The sequence below is a fragment of the Sesamum indicum genome, linkage group LG1, assembly GCF_000512975.1.
Source record: "Sesamum indicum cultivar Zhongzhi No. 13 linkage group LG1, S_indicum_v1.0, whole genome shotgun sequence".
NCBI classification, from domain to species: Eukaryota; Viridiplantae; Streptophyta; class Magnoliopsida; order Lamiales; family Pedaliaceae; genus Sesamum; species Sesamum indicum.
In genome coordinates this window covers 11281840-11304299 of record NC_026145.1, presented here as the reverse complement: position 1 = coordinate 11304299, position 22460 = coordinate 11281840, and the positions used below count along the sequence as shown (strand labels likewise).

Sequence of the window (22460 nt, the reverse complement as noted above, 5' to 3'; positions counted from 1 at the left end):
AGGGAGATGTGCGGATCAAATCAACGAATGGGTCATGCTGGACCCTACATGATGTGAGACACATACCAGGACTGAAAAGGAACTTGATCTCAGTCGGACAGCTGGATAGTGATGGATTCCACACGACGTTTGGAGACGCGAAGTGGAAGATCAGTCGGGGAGCAATGACTTTGGCTCGAGGACTAAAGTCGGGAACGCTCTACATGGCGGGAGGATCCAGTTTAAACATTCCCTTTGCAGGAACTGTATCGCAGGCTAACCTGTGGCACAATCGCTTGGGCCACATGAGCGAGAAAGGAATGAACGTGCTGAAGTCGAAAGGACGGTTGCCCGAGTTAAAATCGGTGGAGGTGGGTCATTGTGAACACTGCGTGTTCGGAAAGCAGAAGCGGGTGAGCTTCTTGACCACAGGAAGAACTCCGAGGAAAGAAAAGTTGGAGCTTGTTCACACCGATTTGTGGGGGCCAGCACCAGTGTCATCTCTTGGTGGATCAACGTACTACATGACATTCGTCGATGATTCCACTAGAAAGGTATGGGTGTATTTCTTAAAAAGAAAATCTGATGCCTTTGATACATTCAGGAGATGGAGGGCACTAGTGGAAAATGAGACAGGTCTACAAGTGAAATGTCTCAGATCGGATAACGGTGGCGAGTACAACAGTGAAGGTATCAAGAATTACTGCGCCGACCATGGAATCCGAATGCAGAAAACAATCCCGGGGACACCTCAGCAAAATGGCGTTGCTGAGAGGATGAACAGAACACTGAATGAGCGTGCGAGATGCATGCGATTGAAGAGCGGACTACCAAAGATGTTTTGGGCAGATGCAGTCAACACGGCTGCTTTCTTGATCAATCGAGGGCCTTCTGTCCCGTTGAACAACAGGATACCAGAAGAGGTATGGAGTGGTAAGAAAGTGGATCTTTCTTTCTTACGTACGTTTGGTTGTTCAGCCTATATTTTGAACGATGATCGGACTAAGCTGGATGCTAAGTCGATTAAATGTACATTCATTGGGTATGGGACTGACGAATTTGGGTATAGATTCTGGGATGATCAAAACCGGAAAATAATTCGTAGTAGGAATGTTATATTCAATGAGGATGTAATGTACAACGACAGGAAGGTAAGCCCGGACGATGACAAGAAGGAAAGGGAATTTGTTGATCTCGATATTTCAAATTCCGGGATCATGAGACCAGCAGATACGGATTCAGTGGGAGTTCAGACGGACGAAACCGAACAAACGGAGATAGAGCCAGAACCAGTATCGGAGGAACCGATTACTGAAAGCAGCACACCCTTGGCACTGGGTCGAGAACCGAGGCTGAGAAGGGCCCCAGATAGGTACTCCCCCTCTCTTTATTACTTGCTTTTGTCTGATTGTGGAGAACCCGAATGTTACGCAGAGGCAGTCAATGATGTCCACAAGAGCAAGTGGGAGCTTGCGATGAACGACGAGATGAACTCGTTGAAGAAAAACAACACATGGGAATTGTGTCAGCTCCCAAAAGGAAAGAAGGCCCTACAGAACAGATGGGTCTATCGGGTTAAGGAAGAATCAGACGGGAAGAAGCGGTACAAGGCAAGACTCGTAGTAAAGGGATTCCAACAAAGATACGGTATTGACTTTACTGATGTTTTTACACCTGTTGTCAAGTTAACTACTATTCGTCTTGTGTTGAGCATGGTAGCGGCAGAGAACTTGGAGTTACAACAGATGGATGTAAAGACAGCCTTCCTACACGGGGATCTTGAGGAGGAGATATACATGGTACAACCAGAGGGGTATAATGGAGATGATCAGCAGGTGTGTCGCCTGAAGAAAAGCCTGTATGGATTGAAACAGGCTCCGCGGCAGTGGTACAGGAAGTTTGACAACTTCATGCTAGAGATAGGTTTCTCTAGATGCAATGCTGATCATTGCTGCTACGTGAAGAGGTTCGATGAGTTTTTTATCATTCTACTCCTGTATGTTGATGACATGTTGATAGCAGGATCAAATGTCAAGGAGATCAATAGGCTCAAGGATCAGTTATCGAGGAAGTTTGACATGAAAGATCTTGGCGAAGCAAGACAGATATTGGGCATGAAAATCACAAGGGACAAAGGTATTGGTAAATTATGGTTATCTCAATCTGATTATATTGAGAAGGTATTATGCAGATTCAAGATGGAAAATGCAAAACCGGTTGGAACGCCATTGGGAAATCAGTTCAAACTATCCAACAGTGATTCGCCCCAGACTGACTCCGAACGTGCAAAGATGAGAGTCACACCGTATGCCTCAGCAATTGGGAGCCTGATGTATGCTATGATCTGTACTCGACCGGATATAGCACATGCAGTGGGAGTAGTTAGCCGTTTTATGGGCAATCCAGGAGTGATGCACTGGGAAGCTGTGAAATGGATTCTTAGGTACCTGAGGGGTACTAAGGACCGAGCATTGGTGTTTGGTAAGGGCAAGCTTACCTTGTTTGGGTTTGTTGACGCTGCTTTTGCAGGGAGTGACTATGACAAAAGGAGGAGCACTACAGGGTACGTGTTCACATATGGCGGTACAGCCGTATCCTGGGTCTCCAAGTTGCAGAAGGTTGTCACACTGTCCACGACGGAAGCTGAGTACGTGGCAGTTACTGAGGCAGCTAAGGAGCTCATTTGGCTGCAACACTTGTTGGGTGAATTAGGGAAACCTCCGGCAGATGTGATTCTTCATAGCGATAGCCAGAGTGCGATTCATCTGGCAAAGAATCCCGCGTTCCATTCGCGGACAAAGCACATCGAGATCAAGTACCATTTCATCCGACAACGAGAAGAGAAGAAGGCACTGCAGCTGGAGAAGATCCAAGGAGAAAAGAATCCTGCGGACATGCTGACCAAGGCGGTTGGCGAAGTTGACAAAGCACATCGAGATCAAGTACCATTTCATCCGACAACTTCTGGAGAAGAAGGCACTGCAGCTGGAGAAGATCCAAGGAGAAAAGAATCCTGCGGACATGCTGACCAAGGCGGTTGCGATGGCGAAGTTGAAGCTGTGTACGGCTTCGACTGGCCTTGATGACTAGAGTGGACAAACCCGGCGGTACCAAGAAAGAAGTGGAGAAAAGCTAATCAATCTTCAAGTGGGAGATTGTTAAGTTGTGAAGATTGATTTGAAGAAGAAAAGGATAACCTGATTCAACTTAGAATTCCCAAGTTGAGTTGGAGAAGGATAACCCGATTCAAAGTTGAGTTGGAGAAGGATAACCTCATTCAACTTAGAAATCCCAAGTTGAGTTGGAAAAAGGATAAGTCATGGCTATATATACTACTCTTATTAGCATTGTTTTATAGAGCAAAGTAGAATAGAGTAGAGAGAAAAGAAAGAGTTGAGACGAGGGTGAGTGTTGTTTTTCACGTGTGGTGAAGACTTGCATACAAGTGTGTGTGTGTTGTACTCCTCAATTTTCCTCCTCTTTGAGTGTTTTCTCCTGGCTTGGTATCGCCCCCAGACGTAGGATTTATATCCAAACTGGGTTAACAAATTCGTGTGTCTTTTATCGCCTTCATATTCCACCTGTTATCCATCTTAACCCGATCCATTTCCTAACAGGGGTTTCTGCAATTTTCATTGAATGCCTTTTGATTAATTGGAGGGCTGGTAGAAAAGTGCAAAATGTGGGAATATGGGAAATGACGCTTATGGGCTTTGTCTTTTTTCCTTTTCTTCGGAACTAGGAAGAAAAGTCTTTTTTTTTTTTTTTTAATTACAACTAGCGGTCATCTCTCTATATATAATAAATATTTTTTTAAAATAAAATATTTATAAATAAAAACAAAATATATAAATTAATATATTATATTTTATAAAAAATAAATAAATAAAAGAATTAACTTAGGAGTATTATCGACATAATAAAAAAAAAGGTGTTGTATTGTTATAAAAAAATGTTTGTCAATGAAATATATATATTTTTATATGAGTATGGATCATTGATTTTTTTCGATGCAATTATGTCTGTGTTTGAATAATTTACGATATATGATACGAAAAAAGAGTATGAAATTAATTTTATATTCTCTCTTTTTTTCGAAGGGGAATTGCTTTGAATTTGAGTTTTTCTTTTTTTTTTATAAAAAAAGTGGTTTCGATGAAACTTAATTTATAAAAAAAATTGAAAAATAACAAAAACAATATAAAACATTATTTTTACACTCAAAATGTAGATTCAATTTATCTGATGGGAAGGCCAAATGAACACATAAAAATGAGGGGGGAGAAAAGGACTAAAAGATGAGTAAGTGGGCAAGTTGCAAATCATTATAGTCCAAACACAAACTAATAAAGTATCTTAGTAGGAGAATCTACCCTAACATTAAGTCTTGTATGTCATTTTAATCAACCATATACTTAAAAAATAATATTAATAAACGCTATATTTGATCCCTTAAATTTTTATTCAAAATTATTTTGATTCCTCAAGTTTATTTCTTAACTTTAACATATTTAAACTTTAGTGTTTGTCTCAATTTGGTCCTCTAACCATTTTTCGGAGAAAATATAGCCGGATTTTAATTTTTTTGAGGGTAAAATGATTAAAATTTTTTGATTTTATCACTTTAGCCCCTTAAATTGGTAAAACTGTCAAGTTAATCTTTTTGTAAACGAGTTATGTTGATATATTTTAATTATTTTATGTGGATAATGAATTTCTTGTCAGCATAATAATAATATATTGTTTAACTTAAAATAAATAATTTTTTTTTCTGTAGTTAAAATTAAAAACTAAAATTATGAATAAATTTTATATAACTCATATAATCTAAAATTATAATAAAAAAATCTAAATCAGTAATTTTTTATTTCAAAAGTTAAAGATAAGTCCAAAAAATTAAACCTTAACAATATTTATAAAATATTTGAGTTTTTGAATAAAAAGAAGGTAAATTATGCTTTTTAACTAGATTCTTTAGTATTATATATATATATATATATATAATTACTTAGTAGTGCCATTTCATAGAAAAACTCTTAAAATGAATTTTTTATATTTGAAATCCACCAATCAATCTAATTAAAAGCATATTCCACCAACTTTTTTTTTAAAATTATGTATGATCTAAGATTTCAATTCTTCCGTGTTTCAGCAGTAACATATTGTTCCATGGAGCTAAGGTCCAAAATATGGAAGAAAGAAATGTTTCCACCACTCTACCACCCAGTCAATTCTGTTCCACTTAATCCCTCTTTCATAGCCACATATCTTTCCGGCTTTAGGAATGGGAAATCTTTTTCCTATTACATGAATCCAATTTTCATTTCATCCGGAAAAAGCCATTTTTTTCTTAACAATATCTTTGTCATTTGATCCAATAGCATTAGATAAGAACAGAGTTGATAAATACTGACAACTCTCGGATAGAGTATTAGAACGGACAGATCCATTAGATAATGAACTACTGGTTCTAAGCCATCTCTGACGATTAATCAACAATTCGAAGTGCTTTTCTCTGACGATTAATCAACAATTCGAAGTGCTTTTCTTGTGTAGTCTTGATAAACCAGCGTTTATATATAGATCGTAATTGTTAATATTTAATAAATTCTTTTAACATTTAATTTTATTAAAAGTATACCTTTAACTACTAAGATAAAAAATTTGACTTAGATTTTTTTATTATATTTTTAGATCAGATAATTTTATTAAATCTATTTTATATTTCATTCTTTTTACAAAAAAAAAACTATTTTATTTTAAGTGAAGCATTATTATTATTATGTTCACAAAAATTTAAAATTTTTATTTTTATACAAGATAATTACAGCATATTCACTATATAAAATACAAAAAGAAATAGTTTTCTTTCTAAAATAGGACTGATTTGGTAATCTTTTACAAATTTAAAGGACCAAAGTGATAAAATCAAACTTAAATTGACCATTTTACCTTCCAAAAAGTCAAGCTCCGGCCATATTTTCATCAAAAATGATTAGAGGGACTAAACTAAGATAAAAATTCAAGTTTAGAGATGCTAAATTCAAGAAATTGATATAAGGGACTAATTTTCATAGGAATCTTTTTAAACATTTTCATTATCAGAGAGGGTTCCTGAATTTTTCCCCTAATTTTTTAGTATTCGATCTAATCTAAAAATATGAAAATCGATGAACAATTTAACTTTAATAATAAATAAATATCATCACAAAACCCCAGTTATTGCTACTCCTTGGGATAGTAAATGGTTATAAATTTCACAGTTATGTTGAATTATCTAACACATTGAAATTTCTTCCATATGTCTATGGTGTAGCGCTGCTGGTGGAGGGCCTTATCAAGTTGAAGGACAGGCAACAGCCTCTCCTTCCAAGGGAGATGAGGGGCAGCTTGACCTCAAATTATAGCCATTTCTCTACTACTACTACTTGAAACAATTAGGGTTTGACATATGGCTGTTTCATATTTGAGTTTAATTGACATTGATTGAGAGAATTCCTAGCTAGGTTTGTTGTAATTGTTTGATTTTTTCAAGTATTTGTTAGTGTTATATGTCATTAATTACTAGAGAAAAAAAAAATTATATTTGTACATAGTGATCTTGACCACTTTGAGTACCACAACCCATTTTCATTCTTATTAATCATATATCACCTTTATTTTTCTTAAGTGAAGCAATTAATAAATAATTTGTAAATATCGATCATCGATTCAAACGTGAACTATATATATATATTTTTTTAATTTCATTTGTATTCATAGCATCTTGAATATTTTGATTGGAATAGTATTGAAAATACTGATATATACTTATTCTCGTCTTCTTAGTTCCGTCTTTGAAGAGAGGATTTTAAAATATTCTGATTATTTTTTTGTATGTTTAAAAGGTCATTTTCAGATATATGCATCCATTTTTTTATGGGAGAAATGGCTAAGGACAATTAAATATATTACCTATGCATCTATGTACCTTCCAGCAGGTCGGAACATCCGACCGGCATACCCGATTGACCTTGAATGGCAACCATGAATAGACATATGATTAGAAGAGAACATATACAAATCATATAATGTGCGGAATGTTATAAGTACCCCGATACCACCTTTCATTTGGTGAGTTGTTAATTGCATTAAATTACGAACATTTATTATTATTTTATTATAATATCATAATTATTAACTGACTTAAATATTTAAGTCAGCCTGACATCTGATTCATAGATGTATTTTCAATATTATATGAGTAATTTATATAAACAGACAATTTAAATAAGTAAATGTAGATATAATTTTCCCTTAAATTCATCATAAATTTTCAAGTTATCATTTTTTGAAGAAAATGATTGATTAAAAAGTCCTCCCTTCTTTCTCAATCCCTATAAATAATTCGGCTTTATACTACTTATGCATGGTTGGTTTCGGGATGATAAAATTCCTAAAAAACATAGTTCCTCTCTTTAAACAATTAATTCTACTGTAAATGTGATTCTGTCCTTTTTTTTTTTTTTGTCTGAATAGTTACATAATTGAATATTTTAATTGAGTATTAGAAAATTAATTATGACATAATTTTCTTGGAAAAAATAATAATTATACCGTTTGAATTCAAAATTCTATAATTGATTATGCAAATTTAAATTTCAAAGATAACTTCATTATTAAGGTTAATGACGAATCAAAAAATTATTTAATAAACATAATATGTAGTTAGATAAAAAAAAATTATGGTATATTAAAAATTATAAAGCTTTTATCAACCTGATAATTTAAAAAATAAATTTGATTTTATATTTGAAATATAAAACTGAACTGCTAAATCAAAAAGGACAACAGACCAGCCTAACCTATTATTTTGTACCATTTATAATTGAAAAAAAGGTCAAGCCCAATGCTATATTGGGCCCCAAAAAATAGGCCTAGTTAATAACACTATGTTTGGATTAGTATTTTGAATGTTTTGTTTTGGTGTTTTGGAGATAAAGAGTGAAAAATAGAAATAAGTAAGTATGTGTTTTTGAAATAGATGGTATGTTTGAATTTGTATTTTGATATAATATAAAATAGTGTAAAATAAGTGGTGTAGGTTTGATGTTGGAATTTGGGAGACAGTAGTTACTATTCATTGTCAAATCATGTCTTTGAATATATATATCTATTAATATATATGTGTATGTATATAGTATTTTGTTTGTTAGTGAAATATAGTATATATATATTTATGTTAAGTAATTTTTTTTATTGATGAATTTATTTTTATATTTTAAATAATAATTATAAATTTAATGCATAATAATACATTGTAGTATTGTCTCCAAAATTATTTTATTAGACTTTATCTTTGGAACGAAAAAATATAATATATAAAATTTAAATAAAAAATTTAGAAAGAAATATGTATTATTGGTATATTGTCCTCGATTTTCAAATTTCTTAAATATTTCATTGGAATAGGAAAAAGGAAGAAGAAAGAGAATAAAACAACAAAAAAGAGAGAAGGAAAAAATACAATAAAAAAAGAAAAAAGAGAAAAAAAATATTTTAAAAATAAAATCTGCAACACCTAGTCAAAGTGTGCATAATTGTAAACCAAATATGATTTTGTGCTTTGGCCCATCTTATTCAAACATTGTGTTACTATTTATGATAATTAAAATAATTTAAAATATATATTGTATATTTGATTTTGTTTTTGGGAGGACAAAAATTTTTGTTCACGGTAAAATCATGTTTCCTCTATACGAATTTATATATGTATATAATATTATTTTTTGGTCGGTTGAATTTTATGTATTATTATTATATAATAGCAGATAATTATTATTTTATTTATATTATACTTAAAAATGATATGAATTTAAAATAAAATCAATACGAAAACAACACACTACCAATTTCTATTTAAAAAAAAAAGAAAGAATGAATTTTTAATTTTTTTTTTTTTTTGGTCCCAATCTAAGAAGACGAATGGGTTATGACATTTTTGCATACCACTTGTTCAAAAATAAACATATTCATCTTGTTGGTCCCAATCCCAGAAGTCCATAGCAAAATGCGTCTTCATGCAGCCTAATCTTTGGTGTGGCATTGCAAGCTGCAACCGCAAAATTTTATATGACGGACCAAATACTCAATACGTCTTAACACAAAAACAACGCTTGCAATTTCCCCTATAAACAACATACAAATTAAGGACTTGCAATTATCGAAATTTTTTAATTTTGGAATCCCTTAAGCAATAATAAGCTCCACATAAATAATAATAATAAAAAAAAACATTAGGAAAAGTGGGAGTCGACTCCATTTTCGATAGTAACACAAAGGGTAAATTGCATAACATTTCTTTTATTTTCAAAATTTAGTTAAAAATCTCTATGTGTTAAAAATATAAGCAAAAAATTCCTTATTTTTTATAAAATACAGCAAAATACCCCAATTCTATTAGAACCCCCATTCTATTAGAAATTAACTGAGAGCGTGTGACACTCACTTATTGTGCCCCTAGACCTGATTTTTTGGACTTTTTTGGAATTATTTTAAATGTATAATGTCCCTTTCTTTCATATTTAAATATATTTTAAATTATTTTATTTAATAATTAATTTAAATTATTTATTGATTCCAAATATATTACAATAAATTATATTTATTTATAACATATATTAATTTAATATAAAGTTACCTAAAAAGTATATAAATATTTTAAAAAATAAAATTTTGAATTTAAAAAACACAATACAAATTTTAAAAAAATTAATATCAATTGTTTTAAACTATATTATTTAAATTAAATATTAAAATTTTAAAAATTAAATTATTTCTACTTTACTTTTTGAAAATATTTTTTTTACCTTATTCCCCATTGCCAGCATATAGTGGTCAGCCACGGCACTTGGGCAACCACCATCACCCAAATCTAGTCGGCACCCCTTCCAGAAGGGGGCGGCAGGGGCAACGGAAAGGCCTCACCCCCTTTGGCGGGGCAATCTCACCGTCGCCGCCAACAAATACATATATATATATATATATATATTAAAATTCACTTTTCAAATTAAAAATATATATGCAATATAAAAGTCACTTATAATAATTATATATTATTAACTCAATTAAATTTGTATTAATTTAAATATATTTTATTTATTTAAATTACTTAAGGTTTGAATCATTCATTTTTTATCATTGAAGATCAAGTATAAAGCAACAAAACAAATACATATATATATATATATATATATTAAAATTCACTTTTCAAATTAAAAATATATATGCAATATAAAAGTCACTTATAATAATTATATATTATTAACTCAATTAAATTTGTATTAATTTAAATATATTTTATTTATTTAAATTACTTAAGGTTTGAATCATTCATTTTTTATCATTGAAGATCAAGTATAAAGATCAATTCAGTAAAAATTTAGCTTATCTAACAAAAGGGGAGAATATGTAACATTTTAGAAACACCTGGGATTTTTTACATTTTTTTTTTAAAACACAGGGCATTTTATGCAATTTACGCATTCTTTAAACCAGCTCTAGACTAAAGTAATCACTAAATAAAACCCTTCCCGCGCCTAAAACCCTAAATAAGGGTTTGTGCGAAAATCCAACACTTTACACCTCAGTGAATCTCAAAGGAACCTTCATTGTTGAGGTAAATTCTGCAGCTATGGAGGTGGATATGGAGACTTCTCCGAGCTATTTTGATCCCGAGGATCTTAGCAGCAGAGAGCGCTTCCGTCGATACGGGTATTTGATTTAGTAATGCAACAGCGTCTCTGAGTGCAATAGAAATAAAATCTCGAGCTTATAAGTTGTTACCAGTGATTGATTATTTAAGCTTTTATGTGGTATGGTAAGGACTTCTGATAATGCGTTTGGAAAAATTCGAAAATTCTCAGTCCCCTGCTGGGGCTTGGCCAGAATTTTTTACCCTTTTCGGTGCCACGTTATTTGGTTTCATATATGAATCACAATGCCTGGTTTCTGCTGGTTTTTCTGAATTTTTGGAGGTCCTTTTGTGGGTGAACTGCTGTATTTCATGAAGTCTCTGTAGTGGAATGTGTGAAACTAAAGAAATGGTGAACAGAGATTATGCTGATATCGTCTGAGTAATTATTGTATCTGTCTATATGCTATAATGCTTCATTTATTGATTTTTGAAGGTCATCGGTAGATTTATCCATGGTGAGCAAAAGTGTGCAAAATTTATTGATAAGCAGGAATTATGATCTAGAAGGATAATTCTTTGCAGATTATTAAACCTTCAGTCTCTTGATTTTATGGATTTTAGCTGATCAAATACTAGAATTAAAGCAAAGTTAACATGATCAGGAAACGTCATCCAGGGTCAAGCCTGTCTCCACATCATGATAATTCAGCCCCAAGATTTAGTAATGCTGCACTGTTTCTCGAAAATATAAAGAATGAGGTTGAGAGTCTTGACACAGATGTTGGGGGAACACCTTATGAATCCATTTCTAGGAGGAGAACATCCATTGAAAGTCATGGAGTGTCCAGGTTTGACAGTGCTGCTGATGCAATGCGCAGGAGGGGAAGTGAATCCCTAAAGGTCTGCAAGCAGGAAGAGCATGAGCAACTTGAAAGTGGAGATACTACTTTCTCTTTATTTGCTTCTCTGCTGGATTCTGGTCTTCAAGGTGCTTGAATGAAGATGCTTTGCCAACATTTTGACTCTTCTGCTAATCTTATGTTGGATTTCTCTGCAGATACAAATTTTTTTCTGCTTATAAGACTGAGCTTTGGATGGTTTGTGTTACTTCCTAGATCTTCTCTTTGGATATTGCTTTGGATAGAATCAATTTCAAGTCTCCAGTAGGCTGTTTGCTAGATAAGACAAGACAGATGGATGGATTCAATTGTACATTATAGATGTCAAAAATTAATTTCTCCACCTCATGAGATCTGTAATTATACTCACTCTTTGGAACTTTACCAGCTGGTCAAGCTGCTCCTGAAAGCGTAAACATGGGTATCTCATGGTTGTTTCCAGAAGAGAGCATTGTAAATATCTGGGGTGGAATAACCCTGCACTGAATCCTGAATTTCTTATATTCAGTCATATAAAACTAACCCACTATGCATAGCAATACTTGACAATGATTTGTCACATTTGTCAGCACAAAGCAACAAATGGTCTATGTTTCTACTTCATGGTCAAATTTGATTTTAGCTGTTTGGATCTGCATGTCAAGTATTTCCAATCGCTTTGTTATGAATGCACAAATTTTGGTATTCTACCACACATCTATGGTTGAGAGGCATCTGTTTTTTCTACAAAAAGTTGGGAGGCTTATGCCTGTTTCATATACCTTTTTCTGGGACATTACCTGTCTATTCTACAGGAGATGAAGTCAATACTTAAATCCAGCTTTGACACACTTCCACCCATGATCTTTGTTTATGTGAGAATCTGACTTGGAAGTTTGCTGCTCCTATACTGCAGGGTTGATGCCTATCCCTGATCTGATTCTACAATTTGAGAGTTCATGCCGGAATGTTTCAGAGTCAATTAGGTATTTACTTGAGTACTTAAGTTTCATTATTATCCATTTCTGTTTTGGAATGGGACTGTTGGGAGGAAATCCTAGGTGGTCTATAAGATCAACTTGATGATAATTGGTCCTTGCAAAAGTTGTATATTGCTATTTAGCTTATGTTGTAAGATTTCTTTTCTTATATCTGGATGCTCTTGTGCTGAAAAGAAAATAGTTGAGAACCTGCTTTATGAATAGTGTTTTCTTCCCTTCACCAAAATCCTGGACAAATTGTAGCTCATGTTGTAAACTAAGACCCACTCTCAAACTTCTCTACCTATAAAATATTTTTCTGCAAGTGCCTATATTAACTCATTCATTGTTTACCTGTATGTCCAGCTGTATTTGCTGCCTCATCTTCTCGAGAAACACTTTTAAGAATTTTCATATATCTTAATATAGTGCCAATCTGATAGTTTGGCCATGTCTTTTTTGCCATTTTTGTTGCACAGATATGGAGCCAATGAGAGGTACAGAATTGTCGAGGATAGATTGATGAGGCAGAGAGCTCGGCTCTTGCTTGACGAAGCTGCTTCCTGGTCTCTTTTGTGGTACCTTTACGGGAAAGGTAATGTAATATTACGAAAATTAATTGCTTTTACTCTTGTATCTCCTGTTTCCAAGTATTTCCTCATAAGCTGTTTGCTCTCTTTGTCATATGTGAAAGTCCTTAAATGACAATGACTTATTCTCATCAAGTTGGCACATAGGATGCATATAAATGAGTTGCATACAAACGAAATATTTAGATGAAACTAGCATGATTACATTACAGCAATTATTCCACACTATTGAAGTGTACAGCAAAAGATAATGTGTCACCTGTAATTTCTTTTTATGCAGAATTAAAGCCAGTTGTCAATCATTTCATCTATCCTGCGACTTATTCATTGTGCTCATCCATACATTTCTGTTATTTGTTTCAGTAATAAATTGTTTTCTTAAATACTGAGTCGGTTAATTTTAGATATTTGACTTTTCAGGCTCCAAAGTCCAAACTGAAGTTATTTGAGTTCAGAATATATAGAAAATTTTATGAATTTCTCCATCCTGAATAAAACATCTTGTATCACTTGTTGTTTAGTGGAGCAGCAAGACAGTAACTTATGTAGCTCGAACGGTTCATCTATCAAGTTAATTCTTTTTCTTTTTCCCCTTACATGTTGGGGCTCTTTATTATATTTACCTTTCTGAAATTTAATGTTTGAGGCTAAAGTCTTTTGTTATTTTCCTGCAGGAAATGAAGAACTCCCTGAAAATCTAATCCTGGTGATTGTCAAGCATTTATTAAATTAATTATGAATGTTTATCATCATACATAGCATGGCTGAAATTGGTTTGGATTTATTACTCATTAGTGACTTGTCCTTATCATTGACATTATCTTGAAATATCTAAGTTGAATACAATGCTCTACGACAGTTCCCAACAACTTCACATTTGGAGGCAAGCCAATTTGTTTCAGTAAATCATACAGCGCAATTATGCCTCAGGATTGTTCAATGGCTTGAAGGATTAGCGTCCAAAGCACTTGATTTGGATAATAAGGTGATGGCTGTCTCAGTATCTTTTCAGTTTTACCAGATAACCAAGAGAATGGAAGCATTCCCACTTTCCTGTTTTACATTTGTTTGCAATAACTGTGATCAATAAATTTTATTGGTGATCATTTGATTGCTCAGTATTTTCAATAGCTTAGACAGTAGCCATTGCAAGTTAATATTATGGTTTTGCTGGTATTTTTTCTGTGTTGTCGTATTGCATGTGTAATATGTTTAAGGTTGGTATAATATCCTCTGATAGGGTATGTGGATTGGTGGCCTGCCTTCTTATTGTATGTGTTTAGAAGCTAGGAGTGTGAGTGTGACTGAGGTTCCTCATGCAGAAAAATGTTTGCTTCTTACTAAGGAAATAAGGCAATTGACAAAATGTTTAACATCATCAACCAACCAAATGTAATAAGAGGGTGGGAGTATATATGCATTTTATCGCAGTATGGATTGAGCCTAAGAGCTTTTTATTGTGAGCAGTGCTTTGTTGCCACTTTGATTTTATAATGCGTAGCAAGTGTGCTAGAATTTATTTATCGTTGTATAAACTACAAATAGTCTTGACTAGAGTTATATATTCTTAGCTGCTGCTTTCATTTTTTTGTTTCAGGTCAGAGGATCTCATGTGGGCACTTACCTCCCAAGCTCTGGAGTTTGGAATCATACGCAACGGCATCTTAAAAGAGGTGGCTCAAATCTGAAGACAATTCATCACTTGGATTTTGATGCTCCAACTCGTGAAAATTCTCAGCAACTGCCTGATGACAAAGTACACCCTAAGCACAAGAAGTTTTGGCATGTGCATGAAATTTTTGATAATGGCCAATATGTAGCTTCACTTACTGTCATCCATAACTTTATAATTTCTGGTTCTTTTGATTGCTGCATGATTGATGCATGCACAACGTTTGGGTCATTTATTGCTTAAAATGACTGTTATATGCTGATATGTAGCTTGCTTTGGCTTCCTCTTACCAATTCTGTTGTAAATCAGCTAATTACTGTTTTGTTGATATCCAGTTGTACTAAAGACATATTCTTCATGACAGAAAGAAGATGAATCTCTTCTAGAAGATATATGGACTCTTCTAAGAGCTGGAAGACTAGGAGAGGCATGTAATCTTTGCAGGTCTGCCGGACAGGTATGAGGATCTGTTGAAAAGTTTGAGAGTTTTGTTACCTTCTTTCTTTATCTACAACATTTTGGTTTGTCAGCCATGGAGAGCTGCAAGCTTATGTCCCTTTGGGGGGCTCAATTTATTCCCATCTCTTGAAGCCCTTGAAAGAAATGGCAAGAACAGAATGCTTCAAGCCATTGAACTCGAAAGTGGAATCGGTCATCAATGGCGTCTTTGGAAATGGGCCTCCTACTGTGCATCCGAAGTAAGTAAAAGTTAATCAAAATAATTTCTTAGCTCGTGCATCTGATATACAGATGTGGAAGTTAAAACTGAAGCTCTTCTTCAATGTTATAGCTGCTTCTTTATTTAACATACTCTTTTTCCTTTAACCCATGGCCACCATTTTTACTGCTTGGTTCTGGCCCTGGAAAATCTGCCTTGCTTTATTTAGGCTTTAAAAATGATGCACTTAACTGTGCAAGATTGGGCATGGAGTGATGAGTGCTGAGAATCTTAGTATATTGAATGGTGGTTGCTGATTTTTAGCATATTAAGTTCTAGTTATAGAATCTGCAGATTTTTCTAACTAATGTTGTCAATGTTCTGTATTTACTAATTTGGTATTTTTCTGATTTCTCATTTTATTGAAGAAAATTGCTGAGCAAGACGGGGGAAAGTATGAAGGAGCAGTATATGCAGCCCAATGTAGCAATTTGAAGCGCCTTCTTCCAGTTTGTACTGATTGGGAGGTATTTTCAGTCTTTCAATCATGCAAATTCATTTTCTTACACTAATTATTCATACAGTCAGTTGCTCTATTTCAGTCTGCATGCTGGGCAATGTCCAAGTCATGGCTTGATGTCCAAGTTGATATTGCGGTAGCTCGCCTGCGACCTGGGGGAATGGATCAATTCAAGAGTTTTGAAGAAGCAATTGAGAGAAGTCCAGGGCAAGGAGACCTTGCTTCTCAGCCAACAAGTGGACCAGATAGTTGGCCACTTCAAGTTTTGAATCAGCAACCTAGGAATCTTTCTTCCCTTCTCCAGAAGCTTCATTCCAGGTAAGAGTGTGTCTTATTGAATGTGTTTTCTCAGTTATTCTGGACAACTCATTTTGTTATACCCATCCTGTGCATAATTTAGCGACACTGTTCATGAAGCTGTTACTCGAGCATGCAAGGAGCAGCAGAGGCAAATTGAGGTAACTATCTTTATTTAAGGGAGCTCTGTACTTTGCTTTGACAAATGCTGCTGTTGTGAATTCTCAGTACTCAAAGTCACTAACTTCTGAATGATGCTTGTTCACCGAATAAAATATTGATGGTTGCCTATACATGTGAACAATAGGGACTGAACCAATATTTTTTTCCATTATGCTTGCTAATTTACCCTAAAATTCATTGAGCACTCCCTTTTCTTGCTTTTATTGATATTCCTTTTACTTAATGTCTTAAATTTGAAAGTAAATAACCAATATTTGCTAGTGACATTTGTCAACATAAACAAAATTATTCCTTACATAATGTTGATCCTAAGCGGCATCATTTAGCTGGCCGCATAGCATCTTAAGATTTTTTATTTGACCTGTTTTTTGGTGGATGCATAAACTGATTGATGTGATATTGACCACTGCATGAACCTCATGGCTTCCAGTGTTGCTAATTTTAGTGCATAAATAGCACAGGGAAAGGTCCTAATATTTTAGAGGAAATAACTGCTTTACAACTTTGAAAACCTGGGGATTATGTAACATGGCTTAGATTGGAGAGGTAAAAGTGTTTGGAATTCTGATTTAGTTGGGATCCAATCTGTGATGATGTGGCCTCTCCTGCAGGCTGATACTGGCAGAAGCTATACTACGTATACTCTGATGTATCATCTTTTCTTGTCACTTAACTGCTGCTTCTCAGTTTATTCTGTGTTACATCTATGGATGAGATATATAATTATCCCCATGGCATGTTGTGACAGGATAGTTTGTTCTGTTGCCCTTGAAATGCTGTTGACTGTTTTAAGCATGAAAGAGTTAATTCTTGAGCTAGGTTTTCGTTTATTTTTTCTTCACTTATTGTTGTGATTCTTTTAAAAATCTAAGTGTCTTTATTCTTCAAAATCATACTCCAAATGTAGAAAAACATGCAAGTGTAGTAGAGCGTTGATGACAAAACCTTCATACAGATGAATCTTATGTTAGGAGACATACCTCACTTGCTCGACCTCATTTTTTCATGGATATCACCTTCAGCGGATGACGAGAATATCTTCAGGTATTATACACTGTTACTCATCATTTATGAACTTAGATTTTCTAGGCACAAATCATTTGTCCAGTTTATTTCTAGTTGCCTTCAGCAATTTGATATCTTCTTTGCCCACTTTGATATAGGCCATTCTGAGTTGCTAGTACACTAATTCATGCAGAATAGAATTAAGTTGATAATTCTCTGAGAATGTGGATGTATATAATTTATCAATTGTCAGGCCTCATGGCGACCCGCAGATGATGCGCTTTGGTGCACACCTAGTGCTGGTGCTTAGGTACTTACTTGCAGATCAGATGAAGGATACTTTTAGAGAGAAGATAATGACAGTTGGTGACTTTATTATTCACATGTAAGTGGATGCTTAGCTAGTGTTCCCCGCTTGGGGGTTTTCGAGATGCATATACATCATGTGTGAATTTTTGCTATCTCTTTCCTGATGTCTTCCAGGTACGCAATGTTTCTTTTCACTAAGCAGCATGAGGAGTTGGTTGGGATCTATGCTTCTCAGCTTGCTCGGCATCGTTGCATTGATCTCTTTGTCCATATGATGGAATTGAGGCTGAATAGCAGGTTTTCAGTTAGACGCACTTAGCAGTTTTTCTAGATAATCATCATAAAGTTAGTTACATCCATGTCTCCAACTAGCGTAAGCATTATTGATTTTGGTGTATTTGATAATTAACGTTCTTGAGATTATTTTATCTTTTTTCCTTTAAATATGCTCTTCCAGTGGGGGTGCATTTGCAACTCTTGTATTTCTTAAATATGCTTTTCTATTTTGATTTGGTATTTCTTGGACCAGTATATGCATTTGCAACTCTTGTATTTATGGCCCATTTGGCTTTCAGATGGATGGTTATCAATGAATTGTGTAGAATCTGTAGATATAAAAACCATAAAATCATCAGTAAATTTGTATCTTCATTCAATAGTTCCCAGAATTTAGTTGTATAATATTATTCCTTGCATGTTTTTCAATCTACAGCGTCCATGTTAGATACAAGATCTTCCTTTCAGCTGTCGAATATTTACCATTTTCTCCTGAAGATGACACAAAAGGCAGTTTTGAAGAAATAATTGAGAGGTATAATGACAATGCCATTTCAAAACATCTTTTCAATACGTTCGTGGGATATTCTCTAATAACACTGTTCTTGCATTCAAACTTTCCCCCTTTCACAGAGTTTTGTCAAGATCTAGAGAAATTGGTGCTGGAAAATATGATAAGTCATCTGATGTTGCAGAGCAACATCGTTTGCAGAGCTTACAGAAAGCTATGGTTATTCAGTGGCTCTGTTTTACACCTCCTTCCACAATAAATGATGCCAAGGCTGTTACTGGAAAACTTGTTCTCCGCGCATTGATGCATAGGTAACTAGTTTTCTCTGTTCTGTTTATCTAGGCGTTTGTTTTCTTGTATTAAACCTGAATCAGGTTATCTTTTGGTAGGATACAAATTCCTTTTATTTTCTAGTGGTTTTTAGTGAACTAAAGTTCAATAGGTTTTCCTTAACATTTTTGGCACATACTTGACACTGTGAGTTTCCTTGTTTTATTCATTTACCTAGCTTGAGTTGATCTAGGTTAGTTTTGTTGATTACTACTTTTTCCTGGCCACTTCAGGGGAGAAAATGGAAAACAGAAAATGAAAATGAAAGAAAAAAAAAGTGATCTTTCCTCTTCTTACATGATGGTTTCTTTGTATATCCTCTTCATGTTTTCATTATATTTGAGTGTTAAACCTGCTTTTATTGTTATAGCAATATACTCTTTCGGGAGTTTGCTCTTATTTCAATGTGGAGGGTGCCCGCAATACCTATTGGGGCTCACACGGTGCTTAGTTTACTTGCTGAGCCTTTGAAACAACCAACAGAAATTCTTCTTTCCACTGAGGATAATGATGTTTCCGAGAGTCTGAGAGAGTTCCAGGATTGGGTATGCCTTTGACATTCAGTGTTGATGTTAGTGAAAATATAATGACTTCTATTGCTGATTCAGTTCATTGCTTCTTGTAATTAATCAGAGTGAGTACTACTCTTGTGATGCAAAATATCGTAACTGGCTAAAAATTCAACTGACCAATGCGGAGGTGTCACCACGTGAACTCTCAGGCGAGGAAAAGCAGAGTGAAGTCACGGCAGCTGGAGAAACTCTTACATCTTCGTTGTTATTGCTAAAAAGTGAGTTATTTCATTCCACTAATAACATTGTGAAGAATATTGTGGATTGATTTAGATGTGGTTATCTTGTTCTCTCTATTAGGACTGTTAGATCTGTGTTTTTTATACAAGACATCTAAAAAACTTACTGTGGTGCTTCAAGTCTAATAATTGTTGATGCTTGTGGTCATGCTTTAGGAAAAGATAGCCCTTGGCTGGTTCCCACTCAAGATCATTTACATGAATCGGCTGAACCTGTATACTTGGAACTGCATGCTACAGCTGTTTTGTGTCTTCCTTCTGGTGAGTGTCTGTCCCCGGATGCTACGTTATGTACAACACTAACAAGTGCCCTCTACTCATCAGTAACCGAGGAAGAAGTTCTGCATCGAGAATTAATGGTAAATTTTGTAACTTTTATTTTTTAAAGAAACCATAAAAATGAATTGAGATTTCCTTCCACAGTTTTTGACCAAAGTCTGTATAATATTGCTGCCTTGTAAATGTTTCTCTGTTTAAAAAGTTATTTGCAGCTGATATGTCCTACTGTAGTTTGTAGCAAGCCAAAACATCCCACATATAATTTTCTTCTCACTTGCTGCTTGTATGTTTAGTTGATATTCACTTGTAGTATGTGAGTAATGGCTACTTATGTCTAAGTTAACTTATCTAGAGTCAATGTCATTTCAACTGCTTTATGCTGGATATTTGTCTATATTACTCTGGCATGGAAGTTTGAGTTCTTGTTTGGTCTGCTTTATAGTCGTTTTTATTATTCTCATATGTGCAGGTGAATGTTTCTATCTCATCAAGGGATAGTTCTTGCATTGAAGTTGTTCTTCGCTGCTTGGCGGTGGATGGTGATGGACTTGGACCACATGATCTCAATGATGGTGGAATTCTGGCTAGTGTCATGGCAGCTGGCTTCAAAGGTAATATCTTGCAGTAGTTTTGATCATTGTAGTATGTGTGTGCGATGTGCAATTGGTTTAATTGATCATCTAGTGGAGCATATGAGAAAAGGCTTTCGCTCTGATGTCAGGTTTGTATGTGTGAAATGAAGCCGATTCTCTCTACCTTATAGAACTTCCATCCTTTTTTGGGGATTTGAAAGGGGTCCTTCGCCGATTTATTTCTAGAGATTTTGAAGGATTCTGGCTCCCGTTATTGTTCTCTGACTTTTAGTTTACGAAAGTTGCAAAACCTTGTTGAGTAGTTGATTTGATCTTTTTAGGTTAGTATTTCAGGGTTTAGGAATACCTGCATAATGTTTCAGTCATGCTGGAAATAAATGAGATGTTTGCATTTATGTTCTGTTGTCCCTGCACCATTCCACGTGCATCACAAACGAAATTCTGTATGGCAGGGGAGCTGGTTCGATTTCAAGCAGGAGTAACAATGGAGATCTCCCGCTTAGATGCTTGGTATTCAAGCAGTGATGGTTCACTGGAAGGGCCAGCAACATATATAGTTCGGGGCCTTTGTCGCAAATGTTGCATTCCAGAAATTTTTCTTCGATGCATGCAGGTGATTCATCATAACGTCTTTGCTTAATATTTTTTCCCATAAATGCGTTTACATGCTATATCTGTTTTATATTATTCTTAAGTTATTCATTTGTTGTATTGAACCTTTTCTGTAAGAGTCAAGTGGAGCAAGTGTGCTTTTTTCCTTATCTGATGTATTTACTGACTTCGCGTAGGTCTCTGTTTCACTAATGGAGTATGGGTATCCACCAGATGTGCATCACGAGTTAATTGAACTAGTCACCTCCCCTGAAACTGATTTTCTTCATTTATTCAGCCAGCACCAATTGCAGGTAAGCTTACATCTGGTTTTTGTATATGAAACTATGGAAGACATAACAGATCATCCTTCCACTGGTAAACTCCTCCTTGAGTTTTACCAGATATCGTGCCTCCCTCATAAATCTATATTACTTAATAGCTGCAGTATCGCTTCTCTTGAAGTGGCTTCAGCTAAATATATCAATATCTACCATCATTACTGAAATTTAAATCAGCGGAAACTATTTAAAGATTGGGTGCTATAACTACAAAGGATTATTTTTTGACAGTCTCTTTCCTGTTCCGTCACTATGTTGTCAGTTTTTTTTTAATTCTAAAGCATGTTTGGTTCTATTCATAATTTTGAAAAATTACTGTTTGAGCTACTGTTAATTTTGGCGCTGACAGTTTCATCCATCTGACCAGCACTTACGTGTTCATGTGTAGGAACTCCTATTGTTTGAGAGAGACTATTCCATATATGAATTGGATCTTGAGGAGTTGCCAAGTTCTTGATTTGTAGAAAAGAGGATGTGCAAAACAATATATAGCAGTGCGCTCCTTTACATGTTTTGGCACTGCTTGTAATTTATCTCGTTTGGACGGTGCAAAACAACATTTCTAGTCACCATCACCTTCATGTTTGTTATAAAAATTGGGGAACGACGTTCTCAATGATTTGCGTTAACCTACTGCGTAATATTTTAAATTCTTCAAAGTCGCCTTGTTTTTGTATCACCCAAGTTGGCGGACATAAGATCCAGCTTTCATGGTGAATTGGTGATCTAGGTGAAAGAGGGTCCTGAGCGGACTCAGCGACTCCCATTCCATCTAGCAGAGTGCAGTTTCGAACTACAGCTCTATCTCAGACTTGCATAATTGGTTAGAAGATCATAACTATCCAAAGCATTTATCAGATTTTATCAATCATTCATTCTTTTTTTTTCATTATATCCCCTCTTGTAAAGTAAATCAATTCAAGACCACTCTTGCGATGAGATATATTCAAAGAAAAAAAGAAGATGGACAATGCACTTTCTC

General features: G+C 34.6%; 1 protein-coding gene across 1 annotated transcript; it reads left to right on the top strand.

Annotated features, from left to right (window-relative positions):
- Positions 10524 to 22137, top strand: LOC105163013 (nuclear pore complex protein NUP107). The gene is made up of 24 exons (XM_011081215.2): positions 10524 to 10731; positions 11317 to 11642; positions 12449 to 12518; positions 12992 to 13107; positions 13777 to 13808; positions 13962 to 14087; positions 14700 to 14858; positions 15139 to 15231; positions 15305 to 15472; positions 15861 to 15959; positions 16035 to 16270; positions 16353 to 16410; positions 17388 to 17476; positions 17691 to 17822; positions 17921 to 18043; positions 18459 to 18557; positions 18656 to 18844; positions 19234 to 19408; positions 19497 to 19653; positions 19831 to 20033; positions 20423 to 20564; positions 20999 to 21159; positions 21335 to 21451; positions 21867 to 22137. Exons 1-24 carry the CDS (start codon positions 10652 to 10654, stop codon positions 21933 to 21935), a joined length of 3219 nt encoding a protein of 1072 aa, XP_011079517.1. The 5' UTR covers positions 10524 to 10651; the 3' UTR covers positions 21936 to 22137.

Bases quoted from the DNA above. Each gene is read 5' to 3' on its own strand.
- LOC105163013 (XM_011081215.2), top strand. From the start codon at position 10,652: ATGGAGGTGGATATGGAGACTTCTCCGAGCTATTTTGATCCCGAGGAT. The intron at 11,643-12,448 runs GTGCTTGAATGA...CCTATACTGCAG, and splicing joins GCTGGATTCTGGTCTTCAAG to GGTTGATGCCTATCCCTGAT. The intron at 17,477-17,690 runs GTATTATACACT...ATCAATTGTCAG, and splicing joins GATGACGAGAATATCTTCAG to GCCTCATGGCGACCCGCAGA.